Here is a 17,729-nt window from a genome sequence, read left to right as displayed (position 1 = left end):
AACCCCTCCTGCCTTTCTTCCCCCCTTTGCCCCATGTCACCAGCTCCCTCCTCCTCTTCCCGGATGCCTGTATTGCCACACAACAGTTAACAGCACAGCTGCAGCCGCCAGCAGGCATAACCCTCCCACAGGAAGTGGCCAATGCCTGCACCTGCTCAGACAGCTGCAGACAGTACAATGACTGTACTTATTCAGCAGTGAGGGAGAAGGGCGAGCATGTGAGAGAGTAACTGCCACATTTTACTATTTTGTTAGTGTTGGCTTTTTGCCCATCCTGTGTAAGCCCCGCCCCCAAGCTGTGGGGGGGGGGCTGATGAGCTGAAAGTGAGTGGTTCATGGCATTGGCTAGAAGTGGGTAATCACCACCACTTCTAGGCTTTTATATAACAGGACTTACATTAACTAATGCTCTACTAAGCAATTGGCTCCTAAACCCTCTCAGACGTCAGGGAAGGTGGCAGAGACTAGCCAGCACACACTTCCACACACAGTCCCCGTGGCTTCACTCATGGCTTTCCGTGGTGCATCTAGTGCAGCATCCTGTCTCACACAGTAGCCAGCCAGTTCCTCTGGAGATCAGGAATTGGGCATAGAGGCTTCAGAAGCCTTCATTAGAACACAAGAAAGGCCCTGCTGGATCAGACCAGTAGTCCACGTAGTCCAGCATCCTGTCTCATGCAAGTGGTCAACCAGTTCCTTTGGAGGTCCAGCAACAGGGCAGTGGGATTTTTTTTCCTTTGGGATTCAGTGGTTTGCTGCCTTTGTATATGGAGGTTCCTTTTAGTCACCAGGGCCAGTAACCATTGGTGGACCTCTTCACCATAAATCTGTCTAATCATCTTGGAAAGCCGTCCGTGCCTGTGGCCATTACGACATCCTCTGGCAGTGAATTCCACATTTTAATCACTTGTTCTTTAAAGAGAGATTTCCTTTTGTCAATCCTGAATCTACAGCCCCTCAAGTTCTAATATTGTGGAAGAGAAAGAACAATTCCCTTTGTCCATTCTGTTCACCCAACTCATAATTTTATAAACTGACCCCCCAGCCACCTCTTTTCTAAACTGAAAAGTCTTAGACTTTTCAGCCTGAAGATACAGAGTTGAATGAACATGAGTTATGTTTGAATGTGAAAAATCTGGGTTTGTGGAGCCCCAAGAGCTCAAGCAGTCATGTTTCTTCTGTTTGCTTTTCCCCAACCTTTGTGTCACTTGTTTGTTTGTTTTGTTTGTTTCTTGTGTCCTTCCAAGTTCATCTTTGCAGCCATGAGGCTAGGATCATTTTTAAATGAAAGCCTTCAGATAGGGCTGTGGCTGACTGGTGATGCTGGGACTAAAAATGCTGCCAAGGGTTTGGGGTGCTGTGAGCAGCTGAGAGGGGTGCGTGTGTGGAATCATCCTGCTCAAGCTCCTGAGGGAATTGTGGAAGGGAACATTTTGGGTGTGGGAGGGGGTTCCAGTTTTATTTCTTCTGTGCAATTCTATACAGCTTGAAGATGAGGAGGAGTTTGGATTTATATCCCCCTTTTTCTCCTGTAAGAAGTCTCAAGGCAGCTTGCAGTCGCCTTCCCCTCCTCTCCCCACAAGAGGCACTTTGGGAGGTGGGGCTGAGGGAGCTTTGAGAGGACTGTGACTAGCCCAAGGTCACTCAACAGACTGAATGTGTAGGAACGGGGAAACAAATCCAGTTTACCAGATAAGAGTCCTTCGTTCCGGCGGAGGAGTGGGGAATCAAACCCAGTTCTCCAGATTACCCTTACCACTACAGCACTCTGACTCTGTTTTCAGCACAGATACTTATAAAAGGCAGTGACAGAAGCCATCATAACACTTCATCCACTTTCTCTCCTTTGCTTTAATGGCTGCTGCAGATGCAGAGACCTGCCTGCTGGCGACAGATATGCTGACATGTGGGGGGGGGGGGGTTTCTGCACACTTTCCTCTTTCTGAACTCACCCTTTTTTTCTTTTCTTTACTCGAGCAATATAACATTATGACACTTCAGTTAAAGACTGACATAGATACGTTGTGATAGACCCTTGCCATCATCATTACAGTGATAGATCACTGCAGTCATCTAGTGCCATACTGACATACAAATAGTATTCCTGCAGTTGTCTTGCAGCTTGCTTTCCCTATTCCTTTTCAGTTAACCAGTACAAAACTGTCTTTCTCCTTATATCCCTGTAATAAAAAGGACTGAAGATTGCTTTTTAAGGTCTTTACAGTGCTATAGTTTAGTAGCAATGACCTTTTTTAAAAAAAGCCCTGTGATGGCACAGTAGGAAAAAGTGTTAGGGAAATAACTGATGGAAGGAAAGTTGGGTTGATAAGAGATATGCTGTTTTCAGCAGACTAATGTACATCATTCCATCTTGGTGAAATGTCTGGTGCCTGGACAGTGTTCTTTTCAAAGAGATCTGAGTAAGGCAAGTTTGGGGATATTGAGAATGAGGAAAATCTGGAAGCAGGATGATTAGAGCATGAGGTCATGTTGATTCTCCATTAAAAAAGTGCTCTGTCTTTGAGAAAAGGTGGAGAAAAACTAAGTCTCTTACCAGGCAAGACAGAAGGCCTCCTCTGTGATGGTGCTAGGAACAACAAAATGCTTGGACTCCTATGGAAGTATAATTGATCAGATTCCTGTCAATTAATTGAGAGTGTTTTAATTCACCAGTTGGCAGTTCTTGGTGTTCTTCATAGCTCCTGCTGTCTTGTGCCAAGGTTACAATTCAGTAATTTCCTGCATTTCTGTAGGGGAAATTTTAAGAGTTGACAGCTGCTAATTGAACTCCTAATATCATCAAATGGGTGGCCAAGCGGGAGCTACCCAATGTTGGCTATGCTGGTGTGCTGGCAACTGTCCCAGAGGAAGAACTGAATGGCGAGGTTTCTGAATGATGTGTATTGTCTTGCTAAAGACACTCTCTGTAGCCTGGATTTCCATTGCCTTTTGTTTCCTAAAAGCATTGTGTAGCCAGGAATACTTCTGTAGATGTAGGAGTGTGTCAGGAACTTTTGAGGAACTTTTGGATCGGTCAGGTGGAACTCTGAGCCGGAGATGAGCCACAAGGGAAGGCTGCTTCCGTCTCTGTTCAGTCTCCATTCCCAAGCAGTGGGAGAGGGCTGGGCTGCAGCCAGCGCAGGCTTTTTATGATGGGGACAAAAATGGCAGGTGGTACTTGAGGGAAAGGTTGAGGGCACAGCCTCACGAGAAGCCATGACCGTTTTGTGGGTCCTTCACAATGACTTGGGCATTGGCCTCCTGGATGCAGTCTAAAGAGGAGTCCAGATTCATTCCTCGTACACAGTAGCCATGCTTGCTAGGTTGGAGGTGGGCTGAGCAATGATCACAAGTGCAGCTGGCAGTGATGTGTCCATAAGCATCCCTGGCTCAGTTGGCAGCGGTTCAGTTTATTTTACTACATGTTTTGGGCTACCTTGAATAGGTTTTATTGTTTTAGATACAAAGTGCTCCAGATCTTCTCAGATTAGGCTGCAGCTCTGAGAGTATTTCCTGGACCCAGTGGAATAAAGTAGGAAAGCAGGAAAGCCAGTCTTTCTATGTAGACTTTCTTGGAATAGCATCCTAGATTCTTAGACTAGGCTGTTTATGCGGAGGTGTTCTGCTTCACCTTGGCTTCCTTTCCACAGCATTATTTCAGGGAGCATCCACATGGCATTGTTGTCTGTTTTTCCTGCATTTCCCCCGCCTTCTTTGCTCCTGTCTTTCTTTGGTACAATCTTTTTGAGAAGATCATGGTCCAAGTGCCATTGGATGCTGTGTGGGTGAGAAGATGCCTGTTTCCAGGTCCTTCCCACATCAGTACCATTTCCATGACTTTGATCCCTGCAGCTACCCATCCCTCCCTCTTTTGAGCATTTAAAAAGTAATCATTATATTGCTGTGGCATTATGGCAATCTATTGCAACAAAATCTCTCAGCTTTCATTTTTTCTGTAGTGGATTATAATGGGAGACATACTGGCTGCACATTGCCCCTTACAACTCTGCAACGAAAACGTCTAGAGGTACTTCAGTTGCAGTGGCTCAAAAAGATGGTGTGGATCTCGAATTCTGGTTCTCATAAGTTGTACATCTGGATGGCTACAAGGCTATATTTGCACTCCTGAGGTGCTTGTGGAATTAGGCACACTTCATGAGAGCTCCATAGCTTATTGCAATCAAACAAATGGAAGCCAGATCCTCTACTCTCCTTTGCAGGAGTGTTTCCTTCACTTCTGATCCCTCTGTTGCCACCAGCTGTCCCTTTCCACTCACACACACAAAAGAAAAGTTGTTCCTCCTGTCCCCTGCATTTAGACAGTGTGTGTAATCTGTCGGTCTTCTGTGGTGATCATTTTGTGGTGGTGCCCACTACCCTGTGTCAGAATTCCAAAGGTGCCCCATGGCTGTAAAATATTGGAGACTCCAAGGCTGAATAATGGGGCTCCCAGCAGCCCCCAAAGCGTGATCCTTCCTCAGTATTGCTTCTCTTTCCCTCTTTGCCCTCAGCCTGTTGATGCATTCAGGAAATGTTGTCTCCAATTCCATTTCTGGGGGGGGTGGGGGGTGGGATCTGGATTTGGCTGCAGTATCTTAACGTTGAGTAAGCTACAGCCACAAGGGCACTGCAGACTCATAGTTTGCTGGCAGTTTGCTTCAGTTTGTACCAAGAGACAACAGAAAGATTAAGAGGGTACATATTTGTGTATGCAACCATATGGTATTTCAACAAGTAAGCATAGGCACTACCCTTCCCCTGTGTTCCATTTCCAAATTGCAATGTTATGATAACATAACTGAAAAGTAAAATAAAGTAGAGACTCACTTTTCCCCCAAACCAGCCAAATGTAAATTGGAGCCAAGCAAGTATGTTGAGTCCAACAGACACCTTGCAGTCTATGACTGTTGCTACATGGAAAGAGGGTGGGGCTATTTCCTTGAATGCTGATTGAGCTAGAGATAGGGTAAGGCAAGGGTAGCCAAACTGGCTTAATATGAGAGCCACATAGAATAAACTTCAGATGTTTCAAAGCCACAGGACATGAACAAATATGACACTCATTTTTTACTGCAATAGGCAGTTTGTTACAGACCTTTTATATAAATATTAAGAAATACACAATAATAATTAATCATATATATAATATTTATTAACATTAAATGAGTTAGCCAAAAATGAAAACAAAAGATGTAGAAACAGAAAAATGCTTATTATGCTTCTTTGTCTAAGACTCTAACTATCCGGTCAAAATATGGAGAAAAATATGCAGATTAGAGATAGCTACTGGCTATTACTGCTAGAAGAAATATTGCAAGTCTCCATCTTTGATGTGAGTTGTTTAAAATCCAGGTGATACGATGCCAAGGCTGTATGAATTAGCTCTGTCAGGTGTTGATACTTTGACTTCACAAACTTCGTTACAGAATACAAGGATTCATAGCAGTATGTTATGCTGAAAATCGAGATAAGTCCTATGCACCTTTTCTTCAGTTCAGGATATTTTATTTCTGGAACTTGCCTTCAAAACTCAATTGTAGATTGAAATTTATGGATCATCTTCAGGCCCAGGTCCTCCTGTAATTCAATTAGTTCCATTTCCATGGCACCAGGGGTTTGGGAATTGGACAATCATCATTGATTACATCAGTGGATTTACAAGAAAGGCGAAGCAGGATTTCAGATTTTCCAAGTTCTTAAACCTGTATAGAAAATTATCTTTGTAATTTATCTTTGTGTTATTCATGTTTGCCATCTTTTATTTCAATATTAGGGAATGCATTGACTCGCCTTTTGAGATTGGGAAAATAAATTGAATTTCTTGACAATGTGTCTCTTTGAGAAACTCTTATTCTGAAACCTGAAAATTGTCTGAGTGAAATCAGAAACAATTTTATCCTTCCTCTGGAGTGCCAAGTTGAGAAATCTGTAGATGATTCATTATATCACTAAGGAACATTAGATCTTGCATCCATTCATAATGACAAAAGATCCAAATGACAATGCTTAGAGTACATATGAACTTTCAGACCCCTTCCAAGAACTCTGTAGAACTGCGGAGATCTGAATGCAAAAGTCCACCCACCATGAAGCCCATTGGGTGATCTTGAATCAATTACTCTTTCTCAGCCTAACCTACCTCACAGTGTTGTTGTGAGAATAAAAAAAGGGAAGGAGAGCTATATATAAGTCACATTGTGCACCTGGAAGAAAGGGTAGTATACAAGTTGGACAGACCGATTAGGAAAGGCTGCAGTCTCCTTCAGCAAGGGCAAAAGCCTGCACTGTTGTTAGCCGCTCACCAGGTATAATCCTCCTACACCAGTGGTGGCAAACCTTTGGCACTCCAGATGTTATGGACTACAATTCCCATCTAACTCCATATATTTCTCAATCTTTATATTTTTCCAACTATCTATTAATTTTTCAGTATTACCAGTGTCTAGAAATCCTTCCTTCTCCCATTTTTGTTTCAATGTTCTTATCATGAATTCCTTATCATCTACCATATATTTATATATATGCCCTAGAATTTTCCCTTTGCATTTTCCATATAGTTCCAGACATTTCGACATTATACATTCTCCTCTTATTCGTGAAACCTTTATCCTTTCCCAAATGCCTCTCAAAACCAACCAGTTCTCGTTTCCTCCTATCTCTATAAAAGTTTGTAATGTCATAATTTCTCCTCCTCCCCTAATCAAATTTGCCACAGTTTGAATTCCTTTTCTTTTCAATATTTTTATTACTTTTTTTCCTTCTTTGCCAGCCACACTTCCCAAAGGTGCCACATCCAGGGTGTCAGGCAACCATTTACCTCTCCATTTTTCCCATATATCTAGCAAGACCTTTCTTGGTCCTATTGCTTTTTGATTTCCTTTCTTCAACTCTTTATTGAAGATACCATGTGCACCAACTCCTTCGTTTATTTCATTTTCAAACTTAATCCATTTTTTACTTTATCCTCGTTTATACTCATCAGACTCTTAATCTGGAATGCTTCATAATATTCTTGCATTTTTGGAATCCCCCAACCTAAAGAATTTTTTGTCATATATATAATCTTATTCACGATTCTTGGTTTTTTATTATTAAACACCCAAGCTTTCAGCTTTCTATCCCATTCCTCAAATTGTTTCTTCTTAATTTCCAACGGAAGAGTTCGAAATAAATTTTCGGCAATATACACATTTTTAATGCTTTTATTTTTCCTGTGATCGATAAGGTCTTCTTATCCCATTCTTTTATTTGTTTTAATATTTTTTTCCACCTTGCTTCATAATTATATTTAAACATCTTCTCCTTTCTATGTGTTATTGTAATACCCAAATATTTAATCTTCTTTTTTACTAATCCTCTCTCTAATTGTCTTTTTTCCACATTAACCCCCATTATTTCTGTTTTCTCCATGTTAACTTTCAATCCCGAATATTTCTGAAAGTCTTCTAGAATTATTTTTAATTCTTTCATTGTATCAGCCGGATTCACTTTATAACCTTTTATCCTTCCGTTATTATATATCCTTTCTGTCAAAAATTCCATTACCAATATAAACAGACGTGGTGATAATGGACATCCTTGCTTCACTCCCCTTTCAATATTAACAATTCCTGTCCACCCGTCATTAATTCTTATTTTTGCCCTTCCTCCTTTATAAATCTCTCATATAATGTTTATAAGTTGTTTCCAAACCCAAAATTTTCTAGAGTTTGAAATAAGTAATTATGACTAACTGTATCAAACGCTTTGTATACATCTAACTTTATCATTGCATATTTTTCATTTTTGCCATGTTCTATTACATTTAATACATTCCTTAACAGGCGACAGATATCACTACCTCTAATAAAGCCGTATTGCTCTTGTCCAATTAACTTTGGAAGGATGTTTTTTAATCTTTTTGCATACAATGTACAATCTGCTGCCTTCCTTTGATGCAGGTGAAGAAGAAGCATGTTTATGTGGACAAGGTGGAGAAAATGCAGCAGGCGTTGGCTCAGCTGCAGTCCGCCTGTGAAAAGCGAGAACAGCTGGAGCACCGGCTCAGAACTAGGCTGGAGAGGGAGCTGGAGTCCCTCCGGATGCAGCAGGTACAGGGGACTGAGTGCTTTCTTCTTTAAAACTGCAGAATCTAGTGAATTTCTTTTTTTTAAGCAAAGATGAAAACCAAATGGAGATGGTTTTGTATTTGGGGAAGTTTCTGGGCTTTTTGAGTGTTGTTTTTTTATTTGCTACTTTGTTGTTTCAAAAAAAATGCTTGAGTTCAGTGTGCATTGCAGCTAGCCTCTTACCTGAGCAGTTGTCTGACTGGTCTGTTCCATGGCCAGAAGAGATTTTAGCCCATGATGAGATGCACAGAGGACTTTTTTCAGATTGGAGGCTGAAGCCATTCTGGGGCGTGATGGAACCATACCTCCAACTGTAGTGTCTTTTGAAAATGCTGGCTTTTGCTTGTATAAACCACTCTTTACCTTCAAAGAAGCAGTTATGATCTGTGTGTCTCTGTGAAAGTGTGTCTTGGCACCAGGCTGCTAGTCAGTTGGCCAACTGACTTGTCTCTTGCCTTCTCCCATTAGCGACAGGGTGCTGCATCTCAGCCTGCCAGCATCTCAGAGTGTAATGCCACCTCACTGATGGAGCTCCTGCGGGAAAAAGAGGAGAGGATCCTTGCTCTGGAAGCTGACATGACCAAGTGGGAGCAGAAGTACCTAGAAGAAAGTGTGATGCGTCAGTTTGCATTGGATGCAGCAGCTACTGTTGCTGCACAGAGGTAACAACAGAATTCAGATCCTGGGGCAGAGAGGAGCTTTGCAGGCCATCTAGTCCAAACTCTTGCTCAGGAAATCCCCCACAGAAGGCTCTGTAAGCTCTGTTTGAAAATGTCCAGGTAGAGGGAACCTGCAACCACCCCAGCAATTGGTCCTATTGTCAAACATTTCTTTACAAGTTTCTCCTAGTATTCTACCAATGTCTGTCTTCCTGTAATTTGGGACATTAGGTACAACCTTACCTTCTAGTGCATCAGAGAATAAATGTCCCCCCCCCCCCCCCCCCCCCCGCCATTTGCTGAGTGCAGTTTCCCCTCAGCCTGCCCTGAGCTAAGCATATCCAGTTCCAGTCTTTCCTTGTTGGGGTTGGTTTCCAGATCCCTGGCCCTCTATTTTGCCTGTCTCTAATCCTGTTCAGGATTAGGATGCAGAGCCAAACAAGAGTGGGAACCATTTCTTTATACACACACACCCTCCCCCATTCTGTTAAAAATGCTTGGAATAAATAATACCTATTTTGCCAATTCTCTTGCCTCTTGATTTTTTTCCCCGTTTTTAGAAAAGAAGGGTGATAAGAAATGAAACCAGGTGTGGTTTGAGGTGGGCAGCAGTGGAAGGAGAAAGCGGAATTTGTTTTATTATTTCTTTATTTAAAGCATTTGTTAGCCACTTTTCTTCCTTACAGCACTGAAGGCAGAGTGCAAGAGACAAAATAAATAAAAATGCTTAAATAAAATATAAAAACCAAAATCCAAGTAACAATTTAGAACTGCTAGTAAATTTAACCAAATGCCAACCCTAAATAAAGTAATCTTCAGCAGCTTCCTGAAAATTCAAAGTGAGGAGGCCAGGTATACCTCCCTGTTCCATAATTGCGGGGCTGCCACTAAAGAGGTCTGCTCTTGTGCCTACCAGGCAAGCTCCTTTGATTGGAAGGACAGTCAGGAGAGCCTCCCCCTGTGATCTTAATTCCCAGGCTGGAAGATAAGGGAAAAGAGTGGCCTTCAGGTAGCTCAGTCCCAAACCATGAGGCCCATATTGTCTTTATATTTGCCTCTAGTTCCACTGCAAGCCCTCCCCCCAATTTCTGCGTGTTCATTAGATGCATGTTCACAAATGCAAGAAACTAGTTCAAACAGAGCTGTTCTGTCAACCAAATTCTGCAAGGGCCTAAATTTCACATTGTGGGCATCAGCCTCCACCCTAAGTTCTCAGTTTCCTGCAAGACCTACTGGAATTAAGGCTTGCCTGTGGACCTCTGGCATGCAGATGTGTAAAGATGACCCAGACCTTATAATTACTAGGTAGAGTTTAGCAGCTTTTGATCACTAGCTAACTTCATTTGCCCTCCCCTCTGCTTTGTCACATTAAGGCTTTTCTATTTTTTAAAAAATGTATTAGCAGAGTTTCACGTTTTTTGCTTGGCAAAGTTGACCCTTGAAAGTTTCTCCTTCTCATCTCTATCTAGATCAGCAGGCTCAGCTGCGTCTTGAGACAGTTGCTTGAGACATCAGCATCCCCGAAATAGGCAAACATTATCTCTAATGACAAAAGGCACCTGAATCCAAAGTAGGATGTTAAGTCTCTTAAAACATTTCAGTAGTTTGTACCATTCCTTCACTCAGTCAAGGCAACCAGTAATTTGGTGTGATAGCCTTTTGAATAGGCACCGTGTAGAACTGTTTTCTATACTCCTATAGGTTTTACCCTTGTGTTTGTTACTGAACAGAACAGTCAAATTTTTAAAGAACATTTTCAACAGTAACCCTGAACAAAGAAAATGGGCATGTTTTAGAGAACTATAGGCTTTGTTACATGTACCAAGAAAAGGAGATGGAAAGAAATCTAATCATGCCAGCCAAAACATTTGGTAGAAACATGCCAAATAATTGTAACACTTTGCCACCCTTTTAAAAGGAGATATAGATGCTGCTTTCTCTATCCTGGGAGTTTGGATCTTTGGTTGGTGCTCTGGCCTCCTTCAGTATAATATTTACACCATATTCTTAACTTCAGTGTTGTCATTTAAAAAAAAGGTTTGATGATTGAGTCGTTACCAGAACTGGGGCAGGGGTGGGGCTTCTTGGAACAAAAACCCTGAATAAAGAAAAGGGTTATATTTTTGAGAAAGCTAGGCTTGATTATGTTTGTCTTGCATGCTGTTTTTCTGCAGCACAGAATATTTTATAAACATTTTTCTGATCTATCCCCCTATTTCCTCACAGTCCAAGTCAATGTAGTCCTGCATTTTGTGATCCTGTGCATAGGGTAGCTTGCTTGGAGTTGGAGATAATTAAACTTTGCATTTACTCTCCCCAAAGCTGTTGAAGGAAATGTGAGTGGATGAGATAACTCACTGCTGACTTGCCATCCACCTCTGATCTTCTTGTTCTCAGGGACACCACTGTCATCAGCCACTCCCCCAATGCCAGTTACGACACTTCCCTGGAAGCTCGTATTCAGAAGGAAGAGGAGGAGATTATGATGGCCAACAGGAGGTGCCTTGATATGGAGGGCAGGTAAAACGCAGGCTGAGCGGCTGTTGTCTTCCTGCTTCTTGTCAAACCCAAAAGTGCCATTTCCAGATGCAGGCCAGTGGCCAGGCTGTTGCTTGCTTTTTTGACAGGCTTTCCTGCTGTGCTGCCCTGCTGGCGGGGTTACTTGCTTCTCGCATTCACACATCTGCATCCCTTTCATATGTATCACTGGGCTTTATTTGCAATTCAGGAAGTTGGTCACTGTCATGGGAGAAAGTCAAGTTAGGAGGGCTCCTTTACAGCTCAAAATTCCACTGTGGGGCAATACTTCTCCAAAAAGCACAAAGAGAGAATAACTCATTTTTTTAATTCTTTATCCCAAGAGCCTCTGGGGCATATTGAAACCTGATTCTGCAATATGTGATCTTAATCATCAACACCTCCTGGTCTTAATTTTAAGAAAATCATCATGCTTTGCCATCATGCGCTGAAATTGTTACCACAGGTGAGGGGTACAGACCCAGAGGCTAATAAGCCAAACCGATAACAGAATAAAATTAAAGAAATAATTTTATTCAACCCAACGAGGGCTTCGCTAGCATCAGGAGAGTCGCAATCAAATAGTCAAAACTCAACAATGGCTGAAAGATTCTTGACAGCTTTTTCAATTTCGGCTACACCATAAAAGGGGAACAAGGCACGAAGGAAAGTTCCTCACCATGGATGGGACTCGCCCACTAGAGGGTTTAGAATAACCTCCCTAGTGGGGGCAGCCCGAGAGAAACGATTGCCTAGATTTAACACTTGCCCGGGAGGGATTGAGTCACATTTTTCAAGTTCTAATACAGCAGTCCCAAAAGAACATAAACCTTTCCATTCAGCATGTATCACTTTCTGGCCAACAGGGCCACATATAAAATACAATCCTTTTTCTGAAAGCAGTAAAGATCGACCAAATTTCTGAGCGATGGAATCGAGAACTTGGCAGGGTTCAGTAATACTGGCAGTTAACACCTTTTCATAGGTACAAGTATACATTAAGGTTAACCAGGGTAAAATAGATTCTGCTGTCCCCTCCCAGGCTTGAGTAATGTTGTTCAACTGGGCTATTTTGTATATGTGTCCATAGGCTTCAGGAGAATGGACTGAGAAATAAACAGTGGTGTGGGAGTCAGAAACTTTCAAGTAGCCATGTAGGCTGCCTCTGGGTCGGGCCATGTAAACGACTTCTCCTTTTTCTGGCATCCATTCAAACTGGCTGAAAGACAGGATGGCACCACATTTTTCCGGATCCAAGGAACCGTAGTCTTTGGTGCCCTCTGTCTTTCGCAAACATAACGGAAATAATTGCACATGGCCCGTGCAAACTGAGGTGGTGTACAGTTCCCAACCGTGTCTAACTTCCAATTGGAAGATACCTGGACCCATTCGAACTGCTTTGGGGAGTTGGCAGGCCATTCTGTATAGTCATAGAAATCACCAGGACCATCAGTAAAGTCAAACCACCAGGCTAAAGTCTTGGGAATGTGAGTATAATGTGCCCAGGTCCCCATATAAGCTATTTGGGTTTTATAGTATAGCCAACAATCAGAAAGATTTCCCAAGGTGGCGATATATTGCAGAGGAGGCTTTAAAGGATGATCAGGAAGTGCGGAAACCAATAGCAGGAAACTAAGGTTGGCTAGAAACGTATGTGTGGACATCTTGGACCTAAAGTGTATACTTGGCAATCACAAATGGTAAGCCGGGGGAGAGTTGATTGCCAAAACAAACGGGGCGAGTATATGGGATAACAAATGAAATTTTCAAGGGTAGTCAAGCAACTGTAGACTATTTGATCAAGGGTCAGATTCATTGCTCTGTTTGCCCTTACTAAAAGCGACCCCCTAGGCGGCCCCCACTGGCTAGATACAGCCGGGATTCTCTGGAATACTAGAAGGAAAGCTACGGTCTTTCCTTCACAATCGCGGAGTTGGTAGATGGAAGAGAAATAGTGTAGGCACGCTGAAAAGGAAGGGGCTGGTCCAACAGTTACCCACGCCCCTGTCCACGGGACTGGTGGAGGTGGTAGAATATAATATGGGACGGGGATATATAGTGAATGAGAATTCATGTAAATAAGTAACAAAGCAAAACAAAGCGTAACGTATAGTCAATAATAAAAGCACAACACTCTTGATCGAGTAGCTACCCCAGTCTTGCAGATGCGTTGATTTTGATCTGTGGATCTTGATTAAAGTCTTCTGCAGCAAAGCGTCCGTGAGCAAACGGGGCCCAAGTCCCTATATCAGGGGAAAACCTGAGAAGTACAGAGATCAGAGCAGCCTGTGGCTCATGGGCAAATGGAATTATTCAGAGTCTGAGTCAGTAGCCGATTCCCCTCCCTCAGGTAGACAACCTGGGGAGGCGGAGCCTTTGGATGACTGTGCTTGTGATGACGTAGGCACAGGCGCAAAGCTGGGTCAAGTTCAGAGGTCCACACGTCCGGTTGCTTTGTAGCTTCTCCTCGGGCGTGGACTACAGGAGGCGGATCAGCACATTTCAGCCGAGTGTAATGGATCCAAGGTTTCACTTCCTGTAGTTTAGCAGAGGAGTAAGTAGTTAGCAAAACCTGGTGTGGACCTTTCCAGACTGGATTCAGCGGTTCCTTTTTCCACGATTTCAGGAATACCCAGTCACCTTGCTCGAATGGATGTAGCGGAACTGTGAGACCCACAGGGTGGAGTTCGTTGAGATCTCGATGTAGGTGCGAGACTGAGGCAGCTAGGCGACACAAGTATTGCACAGTTAGAACATCTCCCACCGCCCCCACTTCAATGGCGTAGGGTTTTGTAACAGGATAGGGCCTTCCAAATAGTATTTCAAAGGGCTAACTTTCCACGGCCCGTTTGGAGCAGTTCTGACCCGCAAAAGGGCTAGAGCTGGGGTAGGGAACCTGCGGCTCTCCAGATGTTCAGGAACTACAATTCCCATCAGCCCCTGCCAGCATGGCCAATTGGCCATGCTGAAAGGGGCTGATGGGAATTGTAGTTCCTGAACATCTGGAGAGCCGCAGGTTCCCTACCCCTGGGCTAGAGGGAGGGCCTCTGGCCATTTCAGAGTGGTCTCTAGTAAAATCTTGGTCAGAGAAATCTTTAAACTTCTGTTCATGCGCTTCACAATCCCAGATGATTGTGGCTGCCAGGCCCCATGCAATTTCCAAGGGATCCTTAGGACCTTGCTGACCTGTTGTATTACACGAGAAACAAATGCTGGGCCGTTGTCGGATTCTTGCATTCCTAGGTATGATTTAGAACAAAGGGGTCTTTTGCTAGCACTATGAATTCCATTAGGCCAGAATATCAATGAGCTGTGTGCAAAAGCCTACGTAGCCTTTCCCTTTGCAGATTTTGGCTTCTGTTATTCAGGGCCTATACGAGACTTCTAACTTAGAGCAGAAATTTTGATTTTTCCTTTTTGTGCTCACTTAATGTCTTTTCCTCCTTCACCTGTGTTGCACTTAACATCAAGCTTGTTGAACTCAAAAGTCTGTGCTGTTTTGTTACATTTGGGCTGGTCTAATAAACAAGTGTCATATTTCGGTTGTATTTCAGTTTCATTGTAGACCACCATGGTTCCATACAGTTTTTAACACTCAACAGTTTCTTTCATCTGCTGCTAACACCAGTCCAATCTTTCAGTAAAAGCACAGGACTGCCAGTGTAAACAGCTGCCTGCTTGTGTAAGTTGTGTTTCATCAGAGGAGAAGACTTTCTGCTCTTATCCCCCCAAGATCTTACAAGAGATTTTTGATGCTAGAAGCACCAGACTTCCAAGGTGGCTGCAGGAGGCCTCCTGGAAATAGCATCCAGGCTTGCTGAACTTTGCTTCTGGGGGTGGGGATGGGGTGGGGGGCTGAGAGAGTTCTGAGATAACTCAGCCAGCAGACTTCATCTGTTGGAGTGGAGAAACAAAATAAGCCTTTTGGGGGCCCATAAAATTGAACCCCCAGAAGCAAAGTTCACCAAGCCTGCATTCTATTACCAGAAGGACCTCTTGGAGCCACCTTGAAAGTCTGGATCCACTATCTTCACAAATGTGCATCCTGCTTCACACTCAGAAATCCCCCATTGACTACAATGGTTCCAAGGCATTGCAGAGTAGAGAATCGGGGCAGATTTCTTCGGGTGCCTGTCAGGCTACTGGCACCAAAATTCCAGGGTCTCATCGAGAGACTGTCCTGATGATATCACCTGAGTTTGGTGTGGTTTGATTCAGGGGGTCAAAGTTATGGACCCTCAAAGTGGTAGCCCCAGCTCCTGTTAGCGCCCATTGGAAACAAGGGGGATGGGGCACCCACTTTGAGGTCTATAACATTGGACCTTAGACCAAAACTTCACCAAAATTTGGGTGACACCATCAAGTGTCTCTGGATGATGCCCTATGTTAATGCAACTTAAAAATGCATCCCCTGCAGGCCAAAATGCAAAAAAACACCAAAAAATATCCCCCAAAAGCCCAAATGCCTTGCATTTCCATTCGTTCATATTCGGGCAGGATATATTCAGCTGAATATTCCCAAATGCGCCAGATTCGGGCCAAATCCAGGATTCGGTGTACCCAAATCTCCAAGTCTAACTGTGACTAGCCCAAGGTCACCCAAATGGTGTGTGTTGAAGAGCACAGGCTAATCTGAATTCCCACAGCTCAAACAGCAGAGTGAGGAATTAAATCCGGTTCCTCCAGATTAGCGTACACCTGCTCCTAACCACTACACCACTGCTGCTGCCAAATTCCCCACTCTACTATGAAGAAGAAGAGTTTTGGATTTATATTCCCCTTTCTCTCCTGTAGAAGACTCAAAGGGGCTTACAATCTCCTTGCCCTTCCCCCCTCACAACAAACACCCTGTGAGGTGGGTGGGGCTGAGAGAGCTCCAAAAAGCTGTGACTAGCCCAAGGTCACCCAGCTGGTGTGTGTGGGAGTGCCCAGGCTAATCTGAATTCTCCAGATAAGCCTCCACAACTCAAGCGGCAGAGCTGGGAATCAAACCTGGTTCCTCCAGATCAGAATGCACCTGCTCTTAGCCACTACGCCACTGCTATGGAGATCAGACCTGTCTCACCTGACTATGGTAATGCCAAACTTTAGTTTGGCACAGTGTGAACAGATGCTTAGTTTCTCAGTTGTCTGTTTGGACTGTCCAACCTGATGTCTAACGAAGTTTTTAAATGTTAAAGAATTGTGGGTCAGGCAGAAATTTAGCAGCTTGAACCTTTTCCCAGGACAAAGATGTATTTATCTCCCTCAAAATCTTATACCCCCAAAATCATGCTGTTCTCTATGATGCTACTGGACTTGAGTCTACTTGTATTACTGTAGACCATTATGGCTACCCTCTCAAATTAATGACAACATTGGGTCTTGCATGGAAAGAGGCTCCATTATCTGGCAAGTAAAGGGGCCTGAGGTTTTTCTTGTCATTTTTTTAATGCCCCAGAGTAATTTTCATCTTCTGTAGAAGAGTCCTTGCTCAGTTCTCAGTTTGCCTTGCTCTCCAATTTGCACGTTCCTGTTGTCTTGTAAGCATCGTGTTTCTCCAGCACCAAATGGACAATTTGGACAGAAGGGAAACATTGCCCACCTCACAGCATTAGGTGTTATGTAAGGAATTGTCCCAGTAAACAAGGGTATATTTTCCCCTCCCATTTGTCTTTTCTTGTCTTGATAGCAATGCCATTGAGTTTCATAAATACATTGTTCTGAAGTTGTGGCTTTTGTTGCCCAAAGAAATTAATCAAGGTGCTCCTCTTCTTGAGAAGGTGATTCTGAGCTAGGCCAGGAAGCATTGGGTACTTTGGCTGATGACCTCTGTTTGCATCATTCCCTGACTGTCTGGAAAGAGGGTGGTAGCCGTAACACAGAGTATCTTTTGTCTCTTCCCAGGATCAAAACTCTCCATGCTCAGATCATTGAGAAGGACGCCATGATTAAAGTCCTCCAACAGCGGTCTCGGAAAGAGGCCAGCAAGACTGATCAGCTGTCTTCCATGAGACCAGCCAAGTCCCTGATGTCGATCTCCAACACGGGGTCTGGCTTGCTTTCCCACTCCTCCACACTGAGCAGCACCCCCATTCTGGAAGAGAAGAGGGAGGACAAGAGCTGGAAAGGCAGCTTAGGTAATTTATTTGTAATCAGGTGGGGGAGGAACTTGGCGCAGCTCTCAACTGGGCTATAGTCTTGCGCAAGTGACTTCATGGCAGCAATAAGCAAGGTGAAAATAAGGCAGTGTGACTGCACAGTTCTCCTTTACTGATGATTGTCACATTAGATAGCCGCTGAGATTTGAGCAGTGGCTAAGAGTGCTGGACCCAAGTGTGGGAAGCCCAGGTTCACAACTCCATGCCATCCCATGCTGCACCAGCTGCACCGGCTCCAGATTGAGTACCAGATCAAGTTCACGGTTTTGGTACTTACCTGTAAAAAGCCCTAAACCCGTGGTGGC

General features: G+C 43.6%; 1 protein-coding gene across 2 annotated transcripts in view; it reads left to right on the top strand.

The window, feature by feature from the left end:
• The window catches only part of AMOT (angiomotin), a 76,723-nt gene that overhangs the window by 51,292 nt on the left and 7,702 nt on the right, over positions 1 to 17,729 (top strand). For both annotated transcript variants that reach the window (XR_007243355.1, XM_048482986.1), the window contains exons 7-10: positions 7,941 to 8,090; positions 8,577 to 8,770; positions 11,165 to 11,287; positions 17,171 to 17,403. Coding sequence is in view for 1 of the 2 variants with exons in the window: in XM_048482986.1 (XP_048338943.1) it covers positions 7,941 to 8,090; positions 8,577 to 8,770; positions 11,165 to 11,287; positions 17,171 to 17,403 (700 nt within the window). In the remaining variant the exon portion in view is untranslated. The remainder of the gene's footprint in view (positions 1 to 7,940; positions 8,091 to 8,576; positions 8,771 to 11,164; positions 11,288 to 17,170; positions 17,404 to 17,729) is intronic.

Source organism: Sphaerodactylus townsendi, unplaced genomic scaffold, assembly GCF_021028975.2.
Source record: "Sphaerodactylus townsendi isolate TG3544 unplaced genomic scaffold, MPM_Stown_v2.3 scaffold_34, whole genome shotgun sequence".
In the NCBI taxonomy this organism is placed as follows: Eukaryota; Metazoa; Chordata; class Lepidosauria; order Squamata; family Sphaerodactylidae; genus Sphaerodactylus; species Sphaerodactylus townsendi.
This window is presented reverse-complemented; position numbering and strand designations above follow the sequence as displayed.